The sequence below is a fragment of the Synchiropus splendidus genome, chromosome 8, assembly GCF_027744825.2.
Source record: "Synchiropus splendidus isolate RoL2022-P1 chromosome 8, RoL_Sspl_1.0, whole genome shotgun sequence".
Lineage (NCBI taxonomy): Eukaryota > Metazoa > Chordata > Actinopteri > Syngnathiformes > Callionymidae > Synchiropus > Synchiropus splendidus.
The window spans coordinates 10,233,946-10,260,810 of record NC_071341.1 but is presented as its reverse complement, the minus strand read 5'-3'; the positions used below and the strand labels follow the sequence as shown (position 1 = coordinate 10,260,810).

General features: G+C 42.1%; 2 protein-coding genes across 4 annotated transcripts; one reads left to right on the top strand and one right to left on the bottom strand.

The window, feature by feature from the left end:
* Positions 1-1,795: 1,795 nt before the first annotated feature.
* LOC128763678 (centrosomal protein of 164 kDa-like) lies at positions 1,796-14,586 on the top strand. The gene is made up of 28 exons (XM_053872758.1): positions 1,796-2,101; positions 2,626-2,709; positions 3,260-3,371; positions 4,420-4,645; positions 4,963-5,118; positions 5,197-5,337; positions 5,434-5,517; positions 5,579-5,683; positions 6,614-7,510; positions 7,935-7,982; positions 8,051-8,172; positions 8,406-8,918; positions 9,018-9,137; positions 9,224-9,398; positions 10,288-10,362; positions 10,611-10,733; positions 10,885-11,016; positions 11,097-11,180; positions 11,250-11,318; positions 11,391-11,749; positions 11,845-12,015; positions 12,075-12,255; positions 12,322-12,429; positions 13,048-13,147; positions 13,208-13,525; positions 13,590-13,662; positions 13,733-13,852; positions 13,934-14,586. Exons 2-28 carry the CDS (start codon positions 2,631-2,633, stop codon positions 14,028-14,030), a joined length of 4,788 nt encoding a protein of 1,595 aa, XP_053728733.1. The 5' UTR covers positions 1,796-2,101; positions 2,626-2,630; the 3' UTR covers positions 14,031-14,586.
* Positions 14,587-14,656: 70 nt separating this feature from the next.
* Positions 14,657-26,183, bottom strand: sidt2 (SID1 transmembrane family, member 2). 3 transcript variants are annotated; one of them, XM_053872759.1, is made up of 26 exons: positions 25,259-26,183; positions 25,067-25,188; positions 23,737-23,901; positions 23,614-23,659; positions 23,371-23,472; positions 23,183-23,266; positions 22,939-23,104; positions 22,007-22,100; positions 21,861-21,919; positions 21,691-21,717; positions 20,353-20,391; positions 20,204-20,281; positions 19,684-19,799; positions 19,537-19,610; positions 19,406-19,472; positions 19,261-19,334; positions 18,223-18,346; positions 18,036-18,153; positions 17,825-17,961; positions 17,653-17,761; positions 17,320-17,396; positions 16,417-16,463; positions 16,243-16,348; positions 16,055-16,165; positions 15,870-15,983; positions 14,657-15,233 (listed from the first exon to the last, which is right to left on the bottom strand). In XM_053872759.1, the coding sequence occupies exons 1-26, from the start codon at positions 25,493-25,495 to the stop codon at positions 15,171-15,173; spliced, it is 2,556 nt and encodes an 851-aa protein (XP_053728734.1). In that variant the 5' UTR covers positions 25,496-26,183; the 3' UTR covers positions 14,657-15,170. The 3 variants fall into 3 exon arrangements, with proteins under 3 accessions (XP_053728734.1, XP_053728735.1, XP_053728736.1); XM_053872760.1 differs by lacking the exon at positions 21,691-21,717 and having other exon boundaries at positions 25,259-26,181; XM_053872761.1 differs by lacking the exons at positions 21,691-21,717; positions 21,861-21,919; positions 22,007-22,100; ... (5 more) ...; positions 25,067-25,188; positions 25,259-26,183 and adding an exon at positions 21,073-21,684.
* Positions 26,184-26,865: the final 682 nt, after the last annotated feature.

Below are 26,865 nucleotides of genomic sequence, written 5' to 3'. Positions count from 1 at the left end.
TCTGTTTCACTATATTTCACTACTTATGGTGCAACTGACTGCAGCTGATAAATATTTCATCAGAAAACCCACCATTTGATGGGGCTCTGGTCGAAGTTCAGAGGTCGCGTCATTGTTCCAGCTGACTCGGTGATGGAGCACTGTTCTCAACCAGCAGGGGAGGTTATCTCAGCTGTAATCAACGGTCTGCTTGATTTCTCTCTGACACACATACACACTCCTCTCAGACAGATATACTTATCTGCTGTGAGGCAGTTTTGTAACAAACCATCTGCTGAGGTCACGTCTTCTGTAGATATTTGGACCAAAGCGCTGGTCAAACAGTGTCACTGTAGGTTGTATTGCACTGCGGGACTTAAATCTTTGCAACAAAACAACCAGATCCATCCTGACCTCAAATAATCCCTGAAAGATGGCGATCGGTCGTGAGTTTAAATCACCCGATGAAATCAGCTCATGCGATCTTTGACCTTCAGTAACCCTTTTGAACTGAGGAAATGTTTTCTGATCTATATCTAAGTCAATTGTTGAGAAGAAATCATCATGTGTTCTGCATTCATGGGTATAGACGAGTGAAAAACTGCAGTACGATAATTGAGGTGGTGCCCTGGAAAACTGGAGTGAAAATGCACCCATACTGGCTCGGCAAACCTATGAAGGAAATGTGGCCCTATGCGAAAGAAATGCTTAAATTGCTGACTTCATTTTTCATTAGAATTACAATTAAAAATGTTCATGCAATGAAATCTTTTTTAGGCCCCTAAATACTGAACATTTCAAAAGTGGTGCTTGTTTTCATTCAGCAATGACATACATATATGTCATTACTGAAATGAAAATATGTCGAATTTTTGTAATCTAAAGAGCCGGGACAGAACCAAATATGGGCCTTCCAATGTGGGTCTGAAGGCCTGTTTGTAAATTAAATACAACTATTGCACAAGATTAAGAGGTTATTCACCCTCTTACGAGAAATGATCCACCCACGACATGGACAAAGAACAGCCACATGTCAATTATCCATAGTGCTCTTGGGTTGTAAATAAGTTTTTAAGCTCAATGTGGATAGATTTTGGTTTGTTCTTTTTAAATTGCCTGAGCCATTTGTTGAAGTATTTCTTTTGTATGCATGCAAAGGGACGTCAGCTCTGCAGTAGTCGGAAGGAAGGAAGAAGCCGTCACAACAGGATCCCACAAATGGGGTTATTTAACAACTATGTGTTAATTGGGACCCTAGCTGGGGAGATTAGGGGAGGAAAGTGACATTTTTTAAGATAATTTAACTCGACATGTTTTTTCCTGTCGTCTCTCCTTTGGTGCTGTTAATATTCCAGTTATTTTCCAGCATTGCTGTGACCCTCACATTATTTGTATTGAGGTGTAATTATATAATAGTGCGACCGATTTAAAAAATATAATAATTTCACTAACAATTGACTTAAATTATGTTTAATAGTCTTAATCTTAGACATAACAAGCCAAGCAATATATTACAGCGAGTTTAAATGGATGATGAAAATCATAAAACAAACTTTTAGTATGCGAGAAGCTACCACTAAAAGAAAAGAAAACAGAAAACTAACTCACTTGGTTGGACCACACTCAATAAAACTGATCATATCATCATATTCACATTTCTTTTGGTTTCTTTGTTTGACTTAATGTATAGCATTGTTTCTCCAGTACAAATCGTTTTTCATGGTGCATTTCAAGTATCAATGGTGCAATGTATTTTAATTTGATTTTAAGTATGTAGCATTATCATATAAGTTGCTATTTATTCAATAGGTATTTTTAATATTAGAATTATCAGCAGCAGTTTCTAGCTATTAAAAAATGTTATTACACGAAAACGAACCGTTAATAACCCCTTGGTGAAAACAAAAGATTCCAAGGGTTCCTGAACGCCTCTTAGGTCTCTCAGCCACTCAGAGCGTCGTTTCTATCGACAACAGGAAACGAAATGGATCAAGGCAGCAACAAGCGTCCTTGGAGATGTTACAAATACAATTAAGTTTCGTGATTTTGCCTCAATTCATGTCCACCATGCACCTCGTGTATTAGACACAGTGTAGGAAATTGGTACAGAGGATTTTGGAAGGTAATTTATCTCATAAAAAGTTACGTCAATGGCTTGTTGGCGGTTTAAGTAGCTGAATGGCGCCCAGCTAATGCTTCATGTAGCAACTAGCATTGATACCTTTCTTTATCCCCGGTCCATTTGCTTTTGTAAATTATCGCGGTGGGCTAATGGCATCGGTTAAGTTGCGTATACATTTTTTATACCTGACGTATACAGTTGGCTGTATCGTCATTTAGTAAATGTTTCGGTGAAAAACAAATCCTGCGGCTCGTCCCCACCAATTGAGATATATATATAAATATATATAAATACACGCTTATTCTGCCGTCAAACACAGATGTTTTATTCATTGGATTCATATAAGAAAGGATATGTTCATAGAGCAAGATGTACAGCAAATGTACTGCTGTTGTATGTGCCTTGTTTTCGGGAATGACGTGCCATCATTTTCATTTGATCTCTCGTCAACATCTTTCATTCTGTGTATTACTCGCATTCCTGTAGTTGTGGTTTAACCTGTATGTTATCGTTTTTGGTTCCAGTTACTATGACTGCAGCTGCCATGGTAGGAGACCAGCTGATTCTTGAAGAGGACTATGATGAAAATTATGTTCCTTCAGAGCAAGGTATTGTCACTGCATTGAATTTGGTTCAGGATATTATTGATGTGCCGGATATAAATGTGTACAAAAGTTAACAATGAGTCTTCGATAACAATGAATAAAGGTGATAATGTAGCTTCACTCTGCACCTTGGCCCTGACATGCTGGGACAATCAGTCTCTTAGGGCGGGCAGTTTAAAATCACACCATCTGTGTGGATTCAAATTTCGAGTTTGGATCGGCACATCCTAGAAATATATGTAGATTTAAAGCCTATTATTGTGTCGAGAATGTATTCTGTTGACCTTTTCTTTTTTAACTGTAATAATAATTTCCTTTTATGACTTGAATCTAGTTTCATATCAGGGTCAGGACATTTGCACAGGGTTGACTAACCTTTATTCATAGCATGTCAAGGATGTCAGGAGTGACCTGGCCCTGTGGGGGGAGGCTATAGGCAGTAAAATAAATCAACATTTTAAGATTGACGTTGTCTATTCTAAATCCTAAATTGTGGCTTTTCATGCATAAAATGTTTTTGACAATAATCCCTCCTATGTTTTCACCTTATCAGAGATCCACGATTATGCAAGAGAGATTGGCATTGATCCGAAAAATGAACCGGAGCTCATGTGGTTGGCCAAGGAAGGTGTAAAAGCCCCACTACCCCCTGAATGGAAACCTTGGTAAGCTCTTATTCTTGGTCCCTCTGAAGAAAGATGGAGATTACAACTGTGTTTTTGTCATTATGTTTTGTGTGAGGATATTAGGATCTAATAAGATATTTTTCTTCATGTTTCATTTTATTCTGTCAAACTAATACTTTTCATGTTTTGTGACAATACATTTGTGCGATAGTGCCATTGTGATTGAATGCTACATTTAGTGTCGTTTTTTTTATGGGGGGGTTTCTTAAGCGTCTAAGATAAGTGTTTGCCCATTATTTTCTTCCAACCTTGGATATATCTATATATATCTATATCTATATCTATATATCTATATATCTATATATATATATATATATATATATATATATATATATATATAATTTTATTTTATTTTTTTGCACGCGCCTTCTGATTCAGTGTTTTTTCTTTATTTTTACTACTTTCTACATTGTACGTACTTGAGATGACTCAAAGTAGCCACCCTTTGCTTTGTTGGCAGCGCTGCAAACCCCCTTTTATTAAGCTTCACGATGGAGTCACCTATTGGTAAACCTTATCAGGTGACTACATCATGAAGCTCATTGCAAGAATGCCAAGAGTGAGCAAAGTAGTAAGTAATCAAGGCAAAGGGTGGCTGTTCTACAACATCTATGATATAACGCACTTTGAGTAGTTACACACTTCTTTGTTTACTATTCCATATGTGCTCATTCATAGTTTTGATGCCTGCAGTGAGAATCTACAATGTAAATAGTTAGGAAATTAAGAAAACATATTGAATGGCCAAACTTTTGGCCCGTACTGTACATCTATATATAGCTTTAAATGTTTTCCAGTGTGCTTTACTTTTTTGGCCCTGGATTTGCATTGTAAATATGTCATTTTAGGTGTGCAATTGTAGCTTGATTAAACACAAATGCTGCCAGATTCTTCATAATCATGTGATGGAAGGAAGGAAGATAACTTAACTCGACATGTTTTTCAACAAGGAAGGCAAACAAGTTACTTCTTAACTTGTTACATACTCAAAACTATTTGAAATATATGTATTTGTCTTTGTGTACAGCCAGGATGTGACGGGGGACATTTACTATTTTAACTTCTCAACGGGCCAGTCCACCTGGGATCATCCTTGTGATGAGCACTATCGCCAACTTGTGGTCCAGGAGCGAGAGCGTGCCAAGATTGCATCTGGACGTTTGGGAGCTACAAAAGATAAAGATAAGAAAAAGAAGAAGGAAAAAAAGGAGAAGAAAGAAAAAAAGAAGAAGGATACTCTCAAGAGCTCTGAAGTAAATATATTTATATATATCCACAATTTAATATGTCAGGTTTCATGTTTAACCTTGGCCACGACCCAAATTGAAGACAAAAGAATGAACAATATTGGGATCCTGCTGCTGACTAATTTATTTAACCTTTTTTAAAAATGCTTTAATTGCTTCTGTTTACTTGCTAAACCCTCTTAACTACCAGCCAGTCTGTCTAAATATTCAGTGACACGTCATTCAGATATGATTCAATTATGAGCTGCTGGCTTGCTTTTACTTAAATGTCTTATTTATACTGGATGGTTCTAATCGGCCACTTGGCTTCTGGTCCCTTTAAGGCGCTCAGTTCTACTCTTCGACCATTATCGTCCCCCTTGGGTAGTCTTGCCCCTCTCAGAGGTTTAGATGCCCCTGGACTGGCACCACTCCCTGGGTCTGCTCCTGCTCTTCGACGATCACTCGGTACTTCTGGCGGTCTGGAACCCCTCAAAACAGTAATGGCCTCAAGTGATTAAGTCAATATGTTTTAGTGCTTAAAGTTTCAAATATTAAAATCCTAAATATTGTTTTAGGGTCTTCGAAGCAATGGGGCAGCAAGTGTTTTGGGCAGCAGGCAGGAGGAAAGAGTATCACTTTCCCTTCCTGGCTTTGATGATGATGACGATGATGCTGATGGTGGTTATATTGGAGGAGACAAAACACCCAAGAAAAAGGTAAAGCACAACAGAAATCTTGATGTAGTTACCTTGAAACGAAACACTTCTCTGTGATTAGTTTCATTCCAAGCCGTTTTCTTCATCTTTTTTAAGCTAAATGCTGATGCTGGCTCAAATCCGCTGTTGAAGAACATATACATGGATCTGGATAACCTGACCGGTGGTCAGCAGTATGAGGTATGTAAACTCTAGATGTAGTAGCTAGTGCTGGTGAAAAGTAATTTTGTCTTCTTCTCAGGACAGTGATGCCAGCAGTGCTGTTCCAGTTGAGGAGAGGACAGAGCCAGAACTGCAAGACTTGGCACTCTCTGGAGACCACAGTCCAGAGCCTCCATCTCAGCAGGTGCATATCTAAATAGAAAGACTTTGTATATTTCCTGCACGTTTGCTGATTTAACTTAACCTTTTTCTTTGCCTTGGTAACTGATATCTCTTTCTGCCTTGTACAGAACTAGACAAACAGTCTTGTGTCATTGTTTGAAGCGAAGAATTATGTTTGATAACATCTAGTTTTTCTAAAACTGTAACTGGTGTCTACAACCGCAATACATGTAGGTGGAAAAATAGGTGTTTGTGTTGCTTGGATCACTCTAATGGTCTCCATCTTTTACATGTTACAGTGGCTGACTGCTATAGTGGGATTGTTCCATTGTCTGATGTAACTTAGATTTCATCCTTCTCTTTGCATCCCTTTCTCGCATGTCATGCCCTTTTGCCTTTTGCACTGTGACCCAGGATGTCTTTCTGTAGCTTCTATGCTGCTGGAATCTGTCCTATGGGCACGGCTGCCATTGCACCCTCCTTTTTGTCCTTCTCTCTACCTACTGTCACTGTTACTGTTTTGCTGTCTGAAACCCCGTAGCATGTCTCTGTTTAAGTCTTTCATTATTTTTATTTTTTCCTTCAGCGTTCATTATGTTTAATAGTGTCACAGATAAACCAAGCTTCTAAAGTTAAATCAATGAAAAGAATAAGTAGAAAAAAGGAGGCACTGGGTTTTGGTTGTGAAGGAGACCTCAAAGACAATTCTTTCTTTTTTTAAATTACATTTAGTTATAAATTTACTTTGTCAGTCAATTGAATATTGTCTTTGCGGTTGTGCATGCGTTTATGTAAACAGTTTTTTCAACCCTTAGTCCTAATCAAATTTATCACATACTTTGCCTGCCTGCACCCTTCACTTGCCTTCCACTTCTCTTTGTCCCCCCTGTTTGTCTGTGTCTTTGTCGACCTATCAACTGGATGGATTGTTCCTCTTGTACACCTCACCAAGGACCCTTTGAGGGGCCGACACGTCCACCTGTCCCTTCTGACGGACCACAGAAGCCTTGTCAGTGAGGCAGGGGCTGGTGCTATCAACCCTGAGCATTCCCTGGAACAAGAACTAGCAGATGATGAGATAAAAAAGCGGGACGTTGAGAAAGAGGAAGTTGATAGTGAAGATGAAGTGAAGAAGAATTGTGCTGGGGAAAACAGAAGTTTTAGTTGTGAAGAGGAGGACAGAGTAGACCACGTCAGCAGAACTTCATTCTCTTTCAAGCACAGAGAGGAGGTGCGAGAGAGTAAGGGGGAGACACCCAGTGGTGAAGAGGAAGAGAAAAGCAAAGCTGTAGAAGGAAAGACAGAAGACGTGGAAAAAGCTGTGGAAAGTGCTCTGATTCTGTGTAAAGAGGGAGATCTGGCTGATCAGGGGGACAGCCTGAAAGGGAAAGATCGCTCACAAACGGATATAAATTTCCAGAACGTTAAAGTAAGGAGCGATTTTTTTGAGCAACTTCTAAGCAGCGAGGAGGCTAAATTTGGCAGCGAGAGAAAGGGGATCAATAGACAATCCCTCGCAGAGGAAAAGCTTGTAGAAAAAGACGTTGAAGTTGTAAGTGAGGTGGACTTGGAGAGGTGCTCCCTTAGTCGGAGGAAGCAGGAAGAGGGTGATGAAGAAGCGTTACAAATGTCTGATCCGAGCAATCCAGGACCAACAGAGGGGGAAGGGACGGAGCTAGATGAGGAACCAGATGCCCATAAGCTCCCATCCGAGAATGAGGAAGAGGTCATCCGTGTTTTTGAGACGGAAATGGTCCAGTCCACCAAGATGAGCAAGAGAGTGATGCTACGTGACCTTAAAAATGCTGGAAATATGAAGAGTCTGACAGATAGCAGTGCTCTGGAGGAGGTAGGGTTTGCTGTAGCCTTGATGCCTCTTCATTACCCTTCCCTATCATCTCAGGCATGCTACTAGAAAGTACAGGTACATGCAAATTGCTGAATCCAATGCCTTAGGGGCTCATCCTTTTTGGCAAAATCATGACCAGCTATTAGAGCCCCTGAGGTTTGGAAAGCTCTCACTCCCTCCTTTTCAACCACTGCTCAGCTTGTAGTCGGTGTGCGTTTGTATTTTATTTAAAATCAAATTTCACATTGAAGTTTGATTTGATCATTTTTCCAATGTTAAATTCAGTCCTTGCTGCCCATATATATTCAGTCAGCATGTACACTGCTGTGGTTTTGCTTTCATGCTTTTCTCCCTACCAGCGCATGTTTCACTGGCATGTGTGTGTGAATGCTGAACTTGTAACCATGCTGATGTGTTTCTGAAGGAGTCAAAGGGCAGCGATGTTGAAGAATTTTCCTCCACTGGAGCGAAGGTAAGAGAGAACCCGACACTCCCATAGTTTAGTTCAAGTATTAATCTTTGTTTCTCTTTTGTTTTAAGTTGTCAGAGAAAGCTCTGGACATCAATGACTTATCTCCGGCTGTGAGTCCACTGCACACAGACGACAGAGAGGATGGCAGACATGCAGGGTTGCAACGGAAGAAAGCAGAAGCTCCTCAACGGTTTGTCTTATGAGCCATTTGATTAAAGAATGTAGAAAGTCAGGTCTCATTTTTCTTTCATGAATTATTAATTGCTTTAAATTTTTTTTTTTTGTTTGAAAAAATATAATTGGCATATACAGGTGTAGGCCCACCCGTCGCTTGAAATACAAAAGCATTGTACCAAGGTTACCAAAGTTGTGGTTTGAATTTTATATGTATAAATCTAACTGATACTATTTGATCTGATGCAGATTCATGAATATGGCACGCAAAGAACAAAGTCCAGCTCCAAATGTTGACCGACTGGTCCTGCATCAGACCTGCTCCTCTCCATCTCTCTCCAGTCACTCCCTCTCTGAGCCAGTCCTTAAACATCTACCCAAGGCTGAAGCTCACTACAGTGCCTTGAGCCTGCAGAGGCCTGAAACCTCTCGAGGTAGGCCGGCCCATATTTGTAAAGATAATGAACCTGACATCCAGCTTTCAGAAGAAGAAGAAGAAGAGCCTGAGTGGGGATTAACAGCAAGCAGAAGTGGTGACAAGCAGGAAGAAGATGAGAACATAAGCGAAGGGTTCAGGAGTTTAAGGAACGTTTGTGATGCCAAGAAGAGCGATAGAAGAAAAGCAGAACAGGAACTTGAGGAAGAGAGGAAGCGTTTGAAGGACGAGAAGCAAAATAAGATTTCTGAACTGCAGAAACAGCTTAAGGATGAACTGCAAGAGGAAGAGAAAAGGTTAAAGGAAGAAAATCAGAAAATTCTAAGGTAAAGTTCAGCACATACCCCTGAGCCATATATCCGGCACGTGGTGATCACAAGGTCTCAAGAGAAAATGTAATGTTTTGTGTTTGGATGTCTCTTCAGGGATCTACAACTGCGTCTCCTCGCTGAAAGGAGTGAGGAGGAGAGCAGTCTGCGTGAAAAGTCTAATAGGATGCTGGAAGAATATAAAGAGTCTCTCCAGAGGGAACAACAAAAAGTCAGGTCAGAACCTCCCAAACCCGCCCCACCCCACCCACCAAAATGATCAAAAATGTGTTAGTTCTATCTTGAAATGTCGGTGTGTTCAGGGAGGAATTTTGCAAAACACTGGAGGAAGAACGTGCAGCTGAGTGTGACAGACTGAAGGCTCAGAAGGAGAAGGACATTGAGCTCCTGAGGACGGAGTCGGAAGCAGAGCTGCAAGCGGAGAGGAAGAAAATCCTGAAGGAAAAGGAGGAAAAAGTAAAGGCCTTAAATCAAGAGGTAACAAGAGAGTGTGGCTACGCAAGTGGGGCTGCTATGACATGAACCTCCTGTCCTGTCTCTAGCAACACTAGTGCTGCTGTGATCGGTACTGGATTATACCCGGCAGAGAAAACCCATTAGCATTTTGGCTTTAAATGATGGGCCACGAAAATATAATTTCCTGGAGAAAAAAAAGTCATGGAATTCAGTGCAAGCAACATGGTGGACCCTCCCATGGGGTTTTTAACCAATGACTGTCTTGTTAGTGTTCTGACATTTTCAACTGAATCAGACTGTGCAGAACCTGTGCTATGGGCTTCGCCCACTGGATGACCAATCAAATGCTTGAATGAAAAAAGGACTGACCAATGACATGGCTTCCACCTTTAACATTAATCTTTGTCCCACCTTCCTCATTGCCACTCATGCATGAGGTCCCGAGGAGCAGGGAACTAACTAAGACTAAACGCAGGTTGTCTAGTAGTCAATGAGAAATATAACATGAATACAATGTTGACCAGTTATAGGTGCTGTTAGATCACTTTTGAAATGTCCCTTTTCCCCTTTTTTGCTCCTAAAAAGAAAAGAGGAGTTTGAATTGCTTTTAGTCTGATTGGCGAACACAGCAGTTGCATAAAAAGAACTGTGCTAGGGGACAGATGTGGGGTCATCTGTGTTGGTGGCCTTGAGGTATTGCACAACAAATTTCAGTCTGTGTCCAAATATTTACCTATTACGAGTATTTCCAATGAATCGAAATCCATTTGTTTCATTTTTAAAATGGCTTTCAAGGACATTTTCTAGACAGCCACCATCATCGTGAGGAGGGGTGCCATATGAACTCCTGTTTGTAGTTTCAGGGATGTAATGAGGATAAACAGCTTTGTTTTGTTTTGTGTGTATAAAGGTCAAGAGTGCAGACTGTAGGAGGGAACCGATGAGTCCGCGACCTGAGCTGCAGTTGGCCAGCTATCACAAAGAGGTAACAAACACAGTTATCGAAAGCTTTCTTTGCGCACTGAATTAAATTTTGGCTTATGTACTTTGTTGGTGCAACACAGGTACCTTAGCCCTGTAGTTCAGTTGGTGAAAGTTGGATGTCTCTCTTAGGCCATGTTGACCAGCTAAAATCTTTATGTTTCGTTTCAGATGCGTCTATATCTTTGTAAATGCGCTGTCTGAATAAGTGAGCGTTTGTATTCACTCTAACAGTCAATTTGCTTCCTCCAGCTGGGTGAGGTGCTTCAGGAGGTGCGGGAGGAAGTGCAGCGTGAACATGAGAGGAAGCTAGAGCAACTGAGAGAAGGCCATGGAAGAGAGATGAACAAAGTCAGAGAGGAAAACATGGATGAGGTCAGAGCATTTGATTGGCGCCACCAGGGGAAAGAAAATCATTGGTGTAGTAGTTCTTGATTTTGTATGCTCTGGTCTTGACCCAACAATGAAAGTTTAAATGCATGAATGATTTAAAAAGCCACAAAGATTTTATTTGTATCCCCTCTAGAGGGAGCGCTTGCTTTCGTCTCATCTGAAGGAACGAGAAAACCTGCAAACATCGCACAGCATCCACCTGGAGAAACTTCGCTTACAGCTCGAAACTCAAATACAAGCGTTACAGTTGTCACACTCAGAAAAGGCGAGGCCTTAATATTATTATTATTGTTATTTTATCCCTTAGTTGCTGTCCAACTCAGATGTGTTTTTTTTTTTTTGCAGGAGTCAGACCTTCAGGATCGAGCCAGTCAGTTAGAGCTAAGAAGGAAAGAGCTGCAGAGCCAGGAAGATCTTTTTCAGAGCAAGGTGTTTGGCTCAAATCGGCGACTGTTGGTTTACGGCACTGTGTGCGCTAACGCCTCGGTTTCTGATCAGATGGCGGATTTAAAGAGGAGGAGGTTGAAGCTGATGGCTGATGAAGATGAGCTGAACAGAGAGACTGAAGTAAGGAATGGATTGTAAAGTTGAAAGTGTAAGGTTCCCAACTTCATATTTGTTTATGATTCGTCTCACCAGTTAATGTGGGAAAGAGACCAGCTGAAGCAGGAGCTAGAGAAGGTAAGGGAGGAGACGTCTCAAGCCAGAGAACTCTTGCTTAAAGCAAGGGAGGAGAGCAGCAAGGAGGAGAAGAGGCTGATCCAGGAGAGACACCAGCTGAAGCAGGAGATGGAGAGGGCGAGAGAAGAGAGTTCTAAGACCAGAGAACTTCTTCTTAAAGCCAAGGAGGAGAGAAGTGAGTCCAAGCTGGAGGAGAAGAGGCTGAGACTGGAGAGAGACAAAGCCAGAGTGGAGAGCAGGAAATTCAGGGAGGAGAAGGAGCGGCTGGAGAGCAAGGTGGCACGGCTGCAGGAGAGATGTGACCGTCTCAGAGTCAGGTATTAGAATTACAAGAATTACTTTCAAATATGTAGCGTCTAATAGCCACGCCTAACAAAATGGGTTTAAATGTGTTGTGTCTTTCAAACAACAGTCCACTGGAGGGTCAAGACAAAAAGATAGCCTTCAGTCAAGAGCAGCGTTTCACAACTAAAGCCTCGGTTACATCGCCCTCTAGTGAGTGGAAGGAGACATTGCTTCGTGCGGACAACCTGGAGGAGCACCCACTTTCCCCTGTGCCTGACAGCCACAGCAGCGTTGATGAGTACGGAGAAGCGCCCCCTAATGGTTGGACGTTCTGACTGAATCACGTTGTCTTCTCAGACTGAAGATGTACATCTCCTCCCACGGTGAATCCATCCAAAAACTCAAACTCTTCCTGGAGAAGGAGAACAGGAGTCTCACTGAGAGACAGGCAGCTCTGCAGGCAGCTCAGACCAGCTCCTCTCAAGACCCCAACCTGCAGGAAGACCTTGCAGAGGAGATCATGAAGAACCTCGAGGAGGTGCGGAACTTCATTCAGCCCATAGTTCAAATGATTTTGGAATGAATTCCCCGTTTGTGTTGCCAGGAGGTCAGAAATGTGGAGCAGATGCAGCGGACGGTCCAGAGAGGAAATGATCTGCTCCAGAGAAAAGAGGAGCAACTGCAGCGGCTGGAGAGCTCGTTGGTGGAGGAGGTCAGGTTTTCTAAACGTTTGTGTTCATCCATTACAGTGGAGCTCAATTGTTGTCAAGAAGTACATGTCCGTGATCGTCCAGATGATGTTCTGCGCCAACTGGCTGTGGAAGACTCTGTTGGGGACAACCTACGTCTGTTGAGAAGAAACTCATTCAGATAGGTTGATAGGTTTTTCGGAAAATACTTACTGGTTTTATGGATACTTAATTAATGTATCGAAACTGATCCAAGTCACATTTTTTTCCTCATTTTCTAATGATAAAAAATGAGGTTTCATGAAACACACTTGAAAGGCCACTAGATGGCACTGCCTGCGGTGGATGTGCACTGTTTCATCGAAACCTCACATCATTTTTAAACCAAGAGCTCCACCTACTGACCTGAGAAAATAATAGTCAAACATATGTAACCAACAATGGAGGGGGAGAAGCCCATTTTGCAGCTAAAAAAACACTAAAGGTTTTTGGAAGCCAGTGTGTAGAGGACAATTGTGGTTGTAAGTTTGATGTTGAGGTGAAGGGGTTAGAAAGTCTCTCAATCTCCAAACCTCCTACATGGAGCACATTTTCACGTCAGTGTACAGACAATGAATAGCAGTCGTGTGTTCTGTCTGCAGTTGGTGGTGGAAGGTTTGCCGGGGACAGCTGGAGAGAGGAAGGTGATGTTTGATGTGACGGATTCAGACCTCAGCACGTTGGATCATACAGATGGGACAGGTAGCAAACCCAAATCTTTTCCAGCGTCGAGACCCTCATTCTGCTTCCTCTGGTCGGCAGCCCGTCCTGCAGTTCCCGCCGATATCCAGAGATTGGCAGAGTCCCTCCAGAGACTCACCAGCGAGTTCAACGCTGTCGTGGGCTCCCTATATCCACAGAGCCAGAGTTTTGCACCGGTCTCCAGCGTTCCTCTGCAGGGGTCTTACTCTCACCCCAGCTTGACTCCCGCCTACACGCTTGGCCCGTCCCCATCTCGCCAACTTTCAGAGAAGGCCTGGAGCTCCTCTGTGGCTGCGCCTCTCTACAGCACCCCCATCAGCAGTGCCCTCAGAGCCTCCAATGACCTGGCCATCAGCAGATGGAGCCAGATCTTCCCTGGTATGATCCTGACAGGTATCAGTGACTGATCTAATCCAATAATCTTCCCTCTGTGGTTGTGCAGGAGCTGCCCTGGGTCCAGTGGCCCCCGGGAGCGTGAGAAGTTCTTCAGGTTACTCCTCATTCACCACAGCCACGTAAGGCCTAGCCTTGTTGTTAGCGTCGCGTTAAAGTCACCTTTTCACCGCTACTCTTTTTGGGTTCTAGTGATCCTGGACCGAGCCGAGCAGCTGTGTTGAAGTCAGTGGAGCTGGACAGTCAGAGGCTGCAGGGGCAGATCGACAGCAACGTCAGATGGCTGGAGATGCGCAAGAAAGACGCTAGCTCGTATCCTTTAGCACTGAGTATTACACAGACTCCTGTGCACTGAAAGGCTACCCTGGCTTGTATCACCCTTGACTGCCTCAGAAACCTCTTCCCTCACTATCAGGCTCCGGCCACCAAGAGCCACCTGGTCCAGTTGGGCCTGGACGAAGTCCAGCAGATTCGGGTGTACCATTACTGAGGCCACCAGGGAGTGAGCAGACTCGACAATCATCACATGACAAGCCTGCGTCTTCACCGTCTTCTAGCACAATGGTCTTCTGGGAAAGTCCCGCCCTCCCTCCTGTGACCGGAGTAAAGTGATGACAGTGCAGGATTTGGCAAATCAGGGAAACCACGTGTCAGCGGCCGAGGACTTTCCTCCTCCAGCCGGGCTGAACTTTCACAGCACTTCTGTTTACACATCATTGATCCACCTCTGCCAAACTGTGTTCCCCTGTGTGTCACAATCATGTCATGCGACCGTTACACATCAACCGTTTCATTTAGGTCTCACATGATGTTTATGAATTTTAAGTGTTCCGTTGGTGAGATCCGAGAGAACAAAGGTCAGCGTTTAACGTTCACGTTGCCCCTGTTGTTTCAGTCTCGTGTCTTGTGTAAAAGTATATTGGTGCTATAGACACTTACAGGTGGTTTACATTTCAAGTTAGATGTTTTTTGGCCAACTCTTTCAAAACTATTTTGTGTATTCATGTACTTGTGTAAACATGTATTTTTCTAAAAAAAATATTTTAATAAACAGTGTTTTGTATTTGGTGCTGTTGTCTTCAGAGCATGACACACTTGACTGTCTTCAGCCTGAACTGAGAATGAGACCTTTATTCAGTAAACGCGTGACGCGATTATTGACATTAAATCTGTTTTTCATTCGCAACAGTGCAAAAAACGTTAAATACAGTACAATCATCAATGTCTGTGAGGGAGTGTCGCACAGTATATCAGGATTATTGGAACAGTGAAGGCCACGGACGCACACTGTCATGTAAACGCACACAACTGTAGAAACACACTCGGCGTACAAACATATCAAAACGCGTCATTAGTAAAACAATATAAAATGGACTGCAACGGTCATTTTTAGCGCGAGCAGTAGGTGCACATCCAGTACAGTTAAAAACGATGGCAGCGAGAGGACGACACATTTCACCATCAGCTTCACTCGTGATTGACACAGAAGTGTCCTTCAAAAAACAAGTCCCGAGGGTCCTTTCCCACCCCTCCATGTGTGTGTGGTTAAGGAGCCACTGGAGGGAAGTCTCTGACCCCACGGCGGGAGGACGGAACACCAGAGAGAGAAGTTGTAAGGCAGATGACGCATCTAAAAGACGTAGATCTTGTCCCTCTGGACACTGTCGAGGTCGTCGTCCATGGTGAGCAGGACCTGCAGGAGAACCGGAGAGTGAGGAGCTGAAGGGATGCAGTCAAATTCGTATGAAACATATCTACAACGCTTCTTTACTTCAACAACCAATCAATATTATCAATAATATTTTTTATATCCAGCACCGTTACTGGGTTACAGTGAGCCACGAATAATCCCCACTACTAGAGGCAAAACTAGACTGTTAAAAAAATGTATATATTGTTTTTTAAATCAGAAAAAATATGCAGTATATTTTCAGAATGCAGCACATTGATACAATAGTTATAAAATCGTAATATACTGTCAGTAACATGTTTGTAAGGATTGAAATAAACATTCATTGATTCATATAAAAAATATGAATACACACATAACACAAACATTAAAGAAAATCAATAAAACAAAATCAAAATATAATTTCCACAGTTAGCAATTTTCAAAAATAAGAAAAATAAATATATTATTGTCATTAGTACTACTACCGCTACTGCTATTATTACTGTACATGTTTTCAAAGAATAGATCTAAATATAAAAAAATTAATGAAACACAATATAAAATAAAATGTCCAAATAATAATGTTTAAATATTTAAAAAAAAGGTGAACTCAGTATATACAGTATTGATATTGGACTGAAGTGGAGTGGAACTCACCAGGAAAGAGCCAAACATGGCGATGGAGGACAGGAAGTGCCAGATGTCATGGTCGTCGAAGAAAGAAAGTAGAATACAGTCTCGGTTGTGTTCGCGGGACTCTGCTGGAGTTTTCTGACCAGAGAGAGGAAAAAACAACACTGACTGAACCCGTCAACAGAGCGGAGCTACAATGTGTTACAGACCTGCCATGTGCTGAGGCCTTGGAAGAAGAAGTACAGTGCAAAGCCCCAAACCACAGCGGTGAAGAGGATGCACACCAGCGCCAGACACTGGATCCTCTCTCCGCTCCGCAGCTGAGCGCACAAGTCACAGCAGAGTGAATCCACTCAGGAGTCTTGCAGCTACGCTGAGTGGATGACCTCACACTCACCTTCATGATGATGTAGAAGGCAAAGTACAGCAGCAGGTTACAGATGGCGATGGCCAGCAAGTAGGAGGCGAAGTCGTTGGGCCTCTCGATGAGGCCGTACGCCGCCCTGCGGACATACTCACGCTGTCAAATCGGCTTCTTGTCCAACTGCTCAGAGCTTACAAGTTCACTCACAGAGACCAGTTGACTATGTTTCCCATCACCAGCAAAACCATCCGGTCCTAACACACAGGAGAGAGGTGATTTAGGAGCAGACAAAGCTTGAATCGAAAAAAACCCAACCCACATCCCTTTACTCCACATTTATAGAAAGAGGAAGAGATGAAGCTTCATGAAGCTCCGGCCTCATTTCCAGAGCCCACTAGAGGGCGGTCTATGTTCAGTAATCTCTGGCTTTTCTAACTGCATCATTTTTGCACTTAGAGCGCCACCTACTGAGTTGCGAAAATGAGGACACAGAGTCATGAAACCTCATTAACCCGACACTTCTTACTACCATCTTATTCCTATTCATCTACTAATACTTTTGAAATCAGTTTAAATGCTGCTCTACGAGAAGTTTAAAGCCTCTATTTCCCGTTTTTTTTATTTCCCTCCTCAGTTTGCTCTTCCTCATTTCGCTTCTCTCCCATTTTTTTTTATGTTTTCAACGTGAGAAAAAAAACATTCCACACTTTCACTTTTTATATCATTCCATAACTTTGTTAACTGTGTCTTTATAGCGAAGGGAAAAGAATGAACAGATATTTTTGTGTTTATAACAGCTGGGACCTAGTGAGGTTCATATGGATAAACAACAGAGACAGAAACAAGTGATTCAAAAAGCACAGATTTTTCAGTCAGTAAGACTGTTTTTGTTAAAAAAAAAAAAACGTGAACGTAAACTTTATGCAGCACTTCCACATTAAAAATTCAGTTATTTATTCCAGCTTTACGTAGCTATAATGACAGGGACTATGAAGGCAACCCAGTGTCTATGAGCCCTGTTGGCCAGTTCACTCAAGCGCACCACTGACTGGGATACAATGATCGACCGCTCCTTCAGTTTGCAGCATGAAGAGAAAGCAGGTAACTCACTATATACATGGGTCCGCTGCACTGGCGAATGCAGTCCGTGTAGATGATATTAATCATCCGGCGCAAGACTCCCGAGTCTGGAACACCAAGCATAGGAGAGCGTTGCTTGCACAGGCGAGTCACAGACATCACGAGACAGGATGTTTCCATACTTCACAACTACAGTACTATTCAGTAAATTAACAGTTTCACTCCGACAGTACATAAAGAGCAGGGCATTCTTAGTGGACCACCATGTCCTGCGATGAAAAAGGTCACGCTTATCTGCATGTTTAATTCAACCTGGCGTGCGGGAAGTAATGAGAGTGAAAGAATGAGTCGGCGAGACCTTACCCAGTCTCCACCTGCCCATGTAGTAGAGCTGAGTGCTGAGCAGGAGAGTGGCCAGGATGTGGATGACCGAGAAAACGATCCAGAAGGCTGCGTTTCCTTTCCCGAACACCTGAAATGGCATGACCATGATAAAGCCCTTCAGGGGTGAACAGCCCCTGGAGGGGAGACTTACCACGCCCAGCACGGAGAAGAAGATGACGGCGGCCAGACAGGCGTAGGCCGTGTAGGCGCTGGCGTTGATGTCTGGGTGTCTCTTCTGATACAACTTCAACATGCACAGCCCTGCGATCATGTACATGAACGACGTGTCTGCAAGAACACAGCTGACCTTAGACGGACCCAAGACGCGCGCTGTGTCAGACCAGGCGGGTGGGTGAACTCACCAAACTGGAAGTTGGTGTAGTTGGGACACACATGGTAGCAGGCGCTGAGCAAACCCTCCATCATCAGGGCGGTGCCCATGGCGTAGAACAGACCAAAGTGTTTTGGAATCCCACATTCCTGTAAAAACAAAACAAGTGAGTAAGTCACCATCACACACCGTGACTCTGACTTGACTGGCAGCCTAACCAGTGCGTTGATGTCATTGCGGCACAGAGCCCGGTTGTGGACGACGTCCCTCTTCAGGACAATGAGGAGGAAGAGGAGCCCCAACATCACGTAACCCAGGTTACTGAGGATGTTGTTGAATGCACTGTTGACAAGCAGACACGCCACAACTTTAATCTACAAAACACGTCCATTTATGTTTCTATAGCAACCACAGGGCGCCCCCTCTTTATTTAAAGGACAATGTTTAGAACACACTGTAGAAGTGAATTCAAATGGCTGACATTGAAGCTTTAACTTAGAAGCAAATCGCTCTGAATGTCATGAAAACACTGCCATTATTAATACATCTGATTTTGCAACTATTTTTCCATCAATCAACCTGCCTCTCTCTGCATTTGTCCCACTGGATGTGTGACTTCAGTTCAGCGAGCAACAGACTTCAGTTATTATGAGGTTTCTTTCGGGATTTTTCCTTTAAAAACATGCAGAAAACCACCATGATCACATCCACGTTTTCATGTTTCCACTTCATTTTAATATGTTTGAATATGTGAGATTTCATCTTTAAAAAGATCATTTTCCTGAAGGCATGGTGGCTCTCATTTATGCCAAGGCGGTTGTTTACATGTGGAAGAAACCCGAAAGTGAGTAAAAAAAAAAACTTTTATCTATTTTTTTTTTTTTTTTTTTTTCAATGAAACCTTGTGCAGTTTCGCATAAATCGGGCCCTGGGTGGTCGCCCACATTGCCCATAGCTGAAACCGACCCTTCCACCAAATGACATCTACATAGATGGATGAAAAAAAGCAAAAACAGGCGACTCCTGAGACCTTTCAGTCTTGCAATGCATGATGGGTCGCCTCAGGATCCCCCAAGACATTTGTGATATGACTTGTGGTCTTTTATAAAGGAGCCTGTTCCATAGATCTAGTGGCCCCCCAGTCAATTGAGTTTGCAGCTACTCCACATATCTACGATTCCACGTTTTGTATGCACTAAAACAAACAACACAACCTGATTCTATGGCACTAACTGAGGGCGGTAGTAGTAACTGACCTCAAAGCTCCCAGAGGGTGAGCGCACATGAAGTTGTAGTAGCAGATATCCTGGTTTCCCGTGACGTTCACGACCTGATGGCGACAAGTGAGGAATCTTTCAGTATAGAGCTGATCAGTAGCTGTCAATCATGAACTGAGCTCACTGTCTGATACGTGATGACCAGCTGGATGACCGGCAGAGCGTAGAACACAGCGATGGTGGAGATATTCCTGAGGAGATGCGATAGGTCAGAAAAATGAAAAACGAGCAGGAGCGCGTTTATCAGGTCCTCACCAGAAGTAGATCTGATATTTCTTGCTGAGGATTCTCTTGTCTTTGCGGGCCAAGTCCGACACACACAGGTATTTCTGAAGCAAAGAAACAATGGATCTGAAAAAAGCTCAATTGAAATCTGATATTTTGACCAATGAAATGACATACTTTGGTGCGAACTATGTTCTTGTCTGATTCAATATCATCCAGAGTGTCGTAGTCGTCCTCCTCCACTGAGCTCAGGGACTCCTGTCTGCTGCGGCCCACGGTGTCCAGCGATCGTTCTGACAGACACACAATGTTTAGAAAAATGTCCCATGATCATCTGTATCCCGAGGTTTTAGACTTAACATCCGCAGCCTTTTCTTCAGAATTTATAAGGATTTAAATTCATTCACTGGTAAAAGTGTTACCAGGTCATGATTTTTATCATTCCCAGTTCACTGAATCATCAAAGCGGCTTCAAGCATCAACAGCAGGTCGATAGGGAGGTGAGTGATTGGTTGTGAAGCACTGATTCAGGTATTTATAAAGCAGCGTGTCACCGATGCGGAGGGCTATGTGGTGAAGGTGATTGAGGAAGGGCCGACGTTTAAAAGGCTCCCGTCCTGATGAACAAATACACATCAGGGTCTGGTGAGGGGCTGCGGGCTGAGAAACTGAGGGATTGACTCCAGTGTTGTGATACCTATGTATCCATAGTTGTTGTCAGTGGATGTGGCGCTTTCTGTGACGGCCTCTGAACTCAGGGTGCTGCAGTTGTCAGCTGGGAAGAGGAGGAGTCACGTAAATTGAAGTGAACAGAAATGACTAGCGTGAGCAGGAGGAATGACTCACCCATTGAGCCGTACTCGTACGGTGACGCTGGAGTCTTGCCTGTTGACACAAGACACAAACGATTGAACAGTATACAGGGGAGGTGGGAATTTAAATTTCCTGAGGGGCCACATTAGTGATGGGCTGATGAGCTTCCATTGACATGGCTGTTCAAACCCCAAGAAAAGAGAGCAGCGAGTTGCATCTGGTGGGCTCTGAATTCAAACACAGTTTCAGTGCACATTATATACTGCGACTGTTGTTCTGACAAGATGGACACTCAAATCTTGTGACTAAAATATCATAAAAAAGGAGAAAATCGGATGTGTAATTACGGCACAATATTTTATGGCCAAAAAAACAACAACTAATCATAAATACTACGTTTTTAAATGGTGAATTTCTCTGCAACTACGGGCATAGCATAAATATAAATGTACTTTATTACATGATATTTTTTTGAATATCTATTTTTTATTCATGGTGAGGGACAAGAAATACTATTAAAAGGATTATTAAACAATCAAAATCAAATTAACCTTTCAAGTCACGCATTACTAGCTACAGGGAAGGGAAACCTCCTGAACACAGGCAAAGAGCCACATGTGGCCCCCAGGCAACTCTTGTCGGGTACATATCATCAGCCGAAACAACAGATGAATGGCTGGAAGGAGACATTCTCTGTCTAAAGAAGGAGTTGAATGCATATTGTGAAACCATGCAACTATAACAATGAATCACTTGTAGCCACTTGTAGGAGCAAGTTGAAATCCTGCTTTCAAGCGCAACTGGAAAACAGAAAAAAAAATGTTCCGTGTTAAAGTAAGAAAAATTTAGAAATGGTGCAAAAAATTTTTTAAAAACATCTCATGTGAAAGACAGAGTGAAAATTACAGTTATTGCACAACTAGATACAGGAAAAAAGGGAAAAACCTCATGTGAAAATGTAAAAATAATGAAGGCTGTGGAGGAAAAAAATGAGGAAATGAGGCACATATTGCGGCATTTCAGAAAGACTGAAGAATATTACAGCAAGGACTGAGAAATACGTTGAAAAGAACTGAACATTTGGATGATTTATTTGACAATGATCTGCCAGGGACCATTAGAGTGCTGAATGCGTCTTTAGGTCATTTAAAATTCCTTTGAGAATCCTCCAAATCTGATAAAGTGGATCCTTACTAAAAGGTTGGTGTGTCATGAATTTTCAATGACCTGAAGATGATGTGTATTAACCGCTTCATTTCGGAGCAATTATTGAGCGTTGACGAAGCAGCGTTAAAAAGCCATCACACAGCAAGTGGCCTCGTGCATGCAGAGCATATACAATGGTAGGACAACAACAGCAGTGACTTGTACCGTCTCCACTTTTCCCGAGCAGGGAGGCTGCACCACACGTTAGCATGGGGGAGAGAAAGTGGAGGACATGTTGAAAACATGTTAAGAGGGTAGGAAATTAAAAAAAAAAACAAGTTTTGCTGTTGCTATGACATGAACTTTTTTTGTTTTACGCTCGGTTGCCAGGTTACCTGTCTCTGCGGGCGACATGTCAGGCGGATTCTCGAACACCTCTCTCTTCTTACTCGTCCTACAGCAAGAAAAAAAGGGAGATGTTTCAGAAACAGGTTTCATCGATGCAAACTGGTGAAGTGTCCATAGTTTTTTTGAGTGTTACCGTTTGTTCTCCACACAGGCAACCAGCAAGGTGAGTAGGTAGAAGGAGAGAAATATCCCCAAACAGAACAGCATACCCATGACATAGATTTCCGCTGTAAAAAGGACAAATTATTACAACAATCATTTACGACCTCAATTATGCACCAATAAAATGCAGCTCACACTTGAGTTACATTGAGTCTAAAGTGCTCCGAAGTACTTCCTTTTACAGAGACAGGCAACAAAGCCATATCCCAGCACTTTTCAATTCTTTGGAGAGCTACAGCATCGCTCAATGCTTGGAACTCTGCCAAAACCGACATGAACACAAAGCAGTTTGAAATTGCAACAGGTTTGAATAAAGGTTTGGACTTGATTTAGAAAACAAAAACAAAACATCTAATTAATTACATATTTTATAATGAATCACATTAATATTTGACAACAGAATGACCAGATCTAAGATGAACCTGTATGCATTCATGTAAACATCAGGGTGGAAGCCATCAAGTGATGAGTGGTCTCTTTGCTGCATTACGTGCACAGTATGCACATGTTTTGTGTACACATTTTTGTGTTTTTAATTAAATTTTCCCTCCATCAACACATTTTTTTCTCCTTCATAATCTAATCATGAATTTTTGGTTTATACATCACATTGTTCAAAATGTATACTACCTGTGAAAGGAATATGTGCTGTTTGGATCGATTATTTTCTGTAAATCCAAAGTTAATATTTATTATAAAACACATACATTATAATTCCATTTGTTCGCATTTATCTCATGATTTTTTTTTCTGCAACTTCAGTAAGGTGAGGAAAAAACACTTTCAAGGGACTGAAGTTAGTGCAGATGGTGATACTTGTATATTAATAAATAAAGGGAGAAAAATTACTTTCGTTTCACCATATGAAAAATCACACTTTCATATTTCATTTTCAGAACTTACTCTTGATCGCAGGAGAGACCACAATATCAAGGACTTTGGTTCGATTTCCGGCATCTATGAGTTCATCTGGGTGCAGTGGGTATAAAAGTAGCGGACCTCCGCATGCTTCATCCTCGGTTTTGACCACGACCACCACATAGAAGCTGTTGTTGGGAAAATCTTTCCTCTAGTTCAGTGGAGAGAGAAGTCACACAGGTTTGTAGTGAGCCTGCACTAAAGCCTAAATTTCCTTCGAGGTCAATACCTGCACAGTGATGGCACCTTTTTTAGTCATCGTTTGGTACATGCCGATGAAAGCTACATTGTTGTCCAGGTCATACACAGGACACTGAATAGCAAAAAACATCAACATGTTTAGGAATAATCATCCATATCACCTATGTTAATGATTTTACAAAAACATGTGTAAACACATATCTGGAAAAACAGTACCTGGATATCTTGGATAGACATCACAGAGCAGGGAAAGTTCATCTCTGAGCTGACTTTGACAATGACAGTGTCCACTCCATCTGGAAAATTATACTTGAAGTACTATAAGAGGGAGAAGGTAAAAAAAAGGATTCATTCAGACTGAACATTTACGATACAGAAGTCAAATATGTACACATGTATATTTAGGTGTGTATAAGTGTGACGGACCATTGAAGAGACCAAGACTGTCACGTCACATACCTGTGGTTGGGACGGAGAAGCGGTGAAGCTGAAAATGATGTTTGTCCTGTAATTAAAAAAAAAAAAAACAACTGACGTCAGACAACACGCAAAATGATCATGCTGCCATGGTTTATCACTCACTGGAGGGTGAAGCTTTCAACGCGACTGACACGGAGCTTGTAGTTTGTTGCTTCATTGGACAGAGTGGACACATCCACGAAGAAGTACTGGGTCTCTGCCACTGCCTTGGTTGGAGGCTGACACAAGGTCCGACCCACATGATTGTAAGGGTACTTCCTTTGGTATCTGAAAAAAACATAATTGGAAAATTTGTCACATTGAATGCACCACAATTAAATGTAGAACTTTGCTACTCTCATCTGTAGATTAGAAAGCACTTTGCTCCTTGAATGAGAGGCTAAAAATGACTATAACAAAGTTATAAAGTACTTATACAGATTACAGAGGACTACTGGGCAATGATGAATATTTATTTCAATCTCATCTCATGCATTGACATTTTATTGTAGTATATTCTGTACATTTTGCATATTGAGTTGTTCAAATCATTGTCAGGATTAGATTCCACCACAAAGGAATCCATTAGGGGAAAAGGGCTCTTGGAACTGTTGCTAAACACAAGCATGAAGCAACAATTCCAAGACTGGATTGCTCATCGTTGAAATGACAACACACATTTAAGAAATGCTGTTGAAAGTACGGTTCAGATTAGGAACTAAAGCTCATCTGTCTGTGGCCTATTATTCACTTGTTTATTTCCGTTGCAACTGAAGTGCTCCCACCAGAGACAACACACCATCTCACATGCGAACAAACAACTTTGTAGCCCTTCATGGTTCATTCACAGTCAGTAACATTTTCAGACTGACAAAAAGGAACGTGGTAGACCACTGAAAGTCCAGAGTTCAAACAGTAATCTGATGAACTTCCCATTGCTTCATACATAACAAGAGAATGCAAACTAAGCAGGGAAATTCTAGAACCTAAAGAAACGTGTGAGAGACATTGTAGACGTCATTATTGGGCAGTTGGCCAGAGTTTAATCATTGTCTTTTATTGCCATCTCATGAAATTCCATTCGATTAGGTCATGACTGTTGAAAAGGCGTCCACCTACGTGACATACCAAAGGCTGTGAGGCTTTTAACTGATTTATTCATACAGACCACACTAGTTTAACTCATGAATAAGGTAATGAAGTGAGCAATGAGTAAGGAAGATGATACAAAAATAGAATCAGATACTACAATAAACTTCACAAAACAAAGTTTGAAAAGGACAGACTAATCGGTCACTTCACTCCTAGTCATTCTTTAGTGGGTCTGACTAGAATTTCCTGAGCTGATAACCCATGGGAACAATTTGAAGCGTATTGGAAGCACATCAAGGAGAGTAAATCAGTCATTGACAGAAAACAATATTACATAAAACCACTGCTCGCTGTTACTCACAGGCCTCTTAGAATGAGAGGTACTTGGAAAGACAGGACAGCCTGCTTCTGTCGGATCACAAACAAGATGGGGCTCCTCATTTCCTGAGACAGCACGTCCACTGACACACGAACTCCCTCGGTCTGAAACAAGACAAACAATTAGGATTCTCTCACATGGCATTCAAATGAATTGTGCTATATCTTGACTCGCCTTGTTCCTGGAGACAGTGTGGTTGAAAGCATAGATGGTCTGGTTCTCACTAGTAACCGTGTCATTATAAGTGATATCAAACTCGGCGTCTCTCTGGACCACATTTTTCGCCTGCGCCAAGTCACCGCTGCTGCAGCCGATCTGAGCCACGCACAACCACAGGAATAACGCCACTCCTGACCGCTGCCAAACGACAGCACCTTTATGTCGAGATTTCCACCGACTCCTTGACACCATCTTCCTCAGCTTTGTCACTGATGAGTAGCGTTCTTCTAGTGCGAATAAGAAAAACTCCACCCCATCAATGTCATTGAGGAGGTAACTTGTCAAGCTGACCGGCCCCACTTCCAGTAATGACCAAAACACCGGGAAGCTACAGTGACAGCGGGATGTTTACATCGACAAAAAACACCTCGACTTTACGTTTTCTTAAAAAGGTTAAACAGACTGTGAACGAAGAAGCCAAACGCGTCGCTTTAACACCAACCCGAGACAGTGATATTCAAGTCTCCCTCAAAGCTGGACAACTGTTCGTCAGCAATGCTGACGTTAGCGCTGTTAGCTTCACGAACACTACAATGTTTTGATTCTAGGTTTTAGTCCCATGAACGTTTTCTCCGAGAAGAAAATAGCACGGCGTTAAAACTGTCCAGCGACAGCGCCGACTGTCACAAAGTAAATCCCATGTGCTGCGTGAATATATCCGTAATTCTTGCCATTACGGTGAAAAAGTGTTGACAACCAGGCAGCTCCATTAGCGCCCCTCCACGCTCACACAATAAACAATCCAAAAGGACGTCATGACGTCATGACGCTGGCCGACTGAGGTAAACACTCCAACAGGATATAGACGCAATGTTTACTTTTTACATCGTCAACATGATGTATATTATAGAGATGCAACTAGGTCGTTTGACAACCCGGAAGATAAAATTTATTTTAAACAGGGATACAGTTATTGTGCGTTATGTGTTGTTTTATTTTCTTTTTTTCTATATGTGTATAATACCATTACAAAAGTGTATTATGCTCTATCACATTGACTGTATATTATAATGCCTTTTAATTAGTTCTGTTCTGTTACAATATACTTTTTTTTTTTACATAAAAACATATATTAAAATAGCTGCTCTTATGACAACATTCAAAAATAAATTAAATCCCATAACTCTTGTTTGTTCGTCTTTGCTTTGCTTTGTAAACGACAGCAATGTCAAACCACTGGACGCAGTAACACCTTCCAACCATGGTGTGGTAGTGTCCACAAACCTATCGTGCGCCGACCATGAGCTCACGAAACACTTAATAGAAGAGTCCTACTTAATATCAACCGTGCAGCATTAATGTGCTAATATATTACAATATGAAATTCACCAGATTTAAACCACGTGGAAGGTCGGCTTCCCAGGAAAGTTATTCCCCATGATTCATCTTTAATAATTAATCCCACCTAAATACCATTGTTGAATCCCTATATTGGAGATATTTTAATCGTGATTTGTGTAGGTATTAACGCGATTGATCATTTTTGAACTCGCAACTAGTTATGTGTGTATTGGTGTAACAGTAGTTTGAGGCTTTTGAAACCTCCCCATCACACACTGTGC

Excerpts from the sequence above, each read along its gene's own strand:
- LOC128763678 (XM_053872758.1), top strand. The coding sequence starts at position 2,631 with ATGACTGCAGCTGCCATGGTAGGAGACCAGCTGATTCTTGAAGAGGAC. Across the intron at positions 9,138-9,223 it reads AGGGAACAACAAAAAGTCAG|GGAGGAATTTTGCAAAACAC; the intron begins GTCAGAACCTCC and ends CGGTGTGTTCAG. Across the intron at positions 12,430-13,047 it reads AGAGCTCGTTGGTGGAGGAG|TTGGTGGTGGAAGGTTTGCC; the intron begins GTCAGGTTTTCT and ends TTCTGTCTGCAG.
- sidt2 (XM_053872759.1), bottom strand. The coding sequence starts at position 25,495 with ATGGTGTCAAGGAGTCGGTGGAAATCTCGACATAAAGGTGCTGTCGTT. Across the intron at positions 21,920-22,006 it reads GCCTGTGTGGAGAACAAACG|GACGAGTAAGAAGAGAGAGG; the intron begins GTAACACTCAAA and ends TTCTTGCTGTAG. Across the intron at positions 19,335-19,405 it reads TGGTCATCACGTATCAGACA|GTCGTGAACGTCACGGGAAA; the intron begins GTGAGCTCAGTT and ends TGTCGCCATCAG.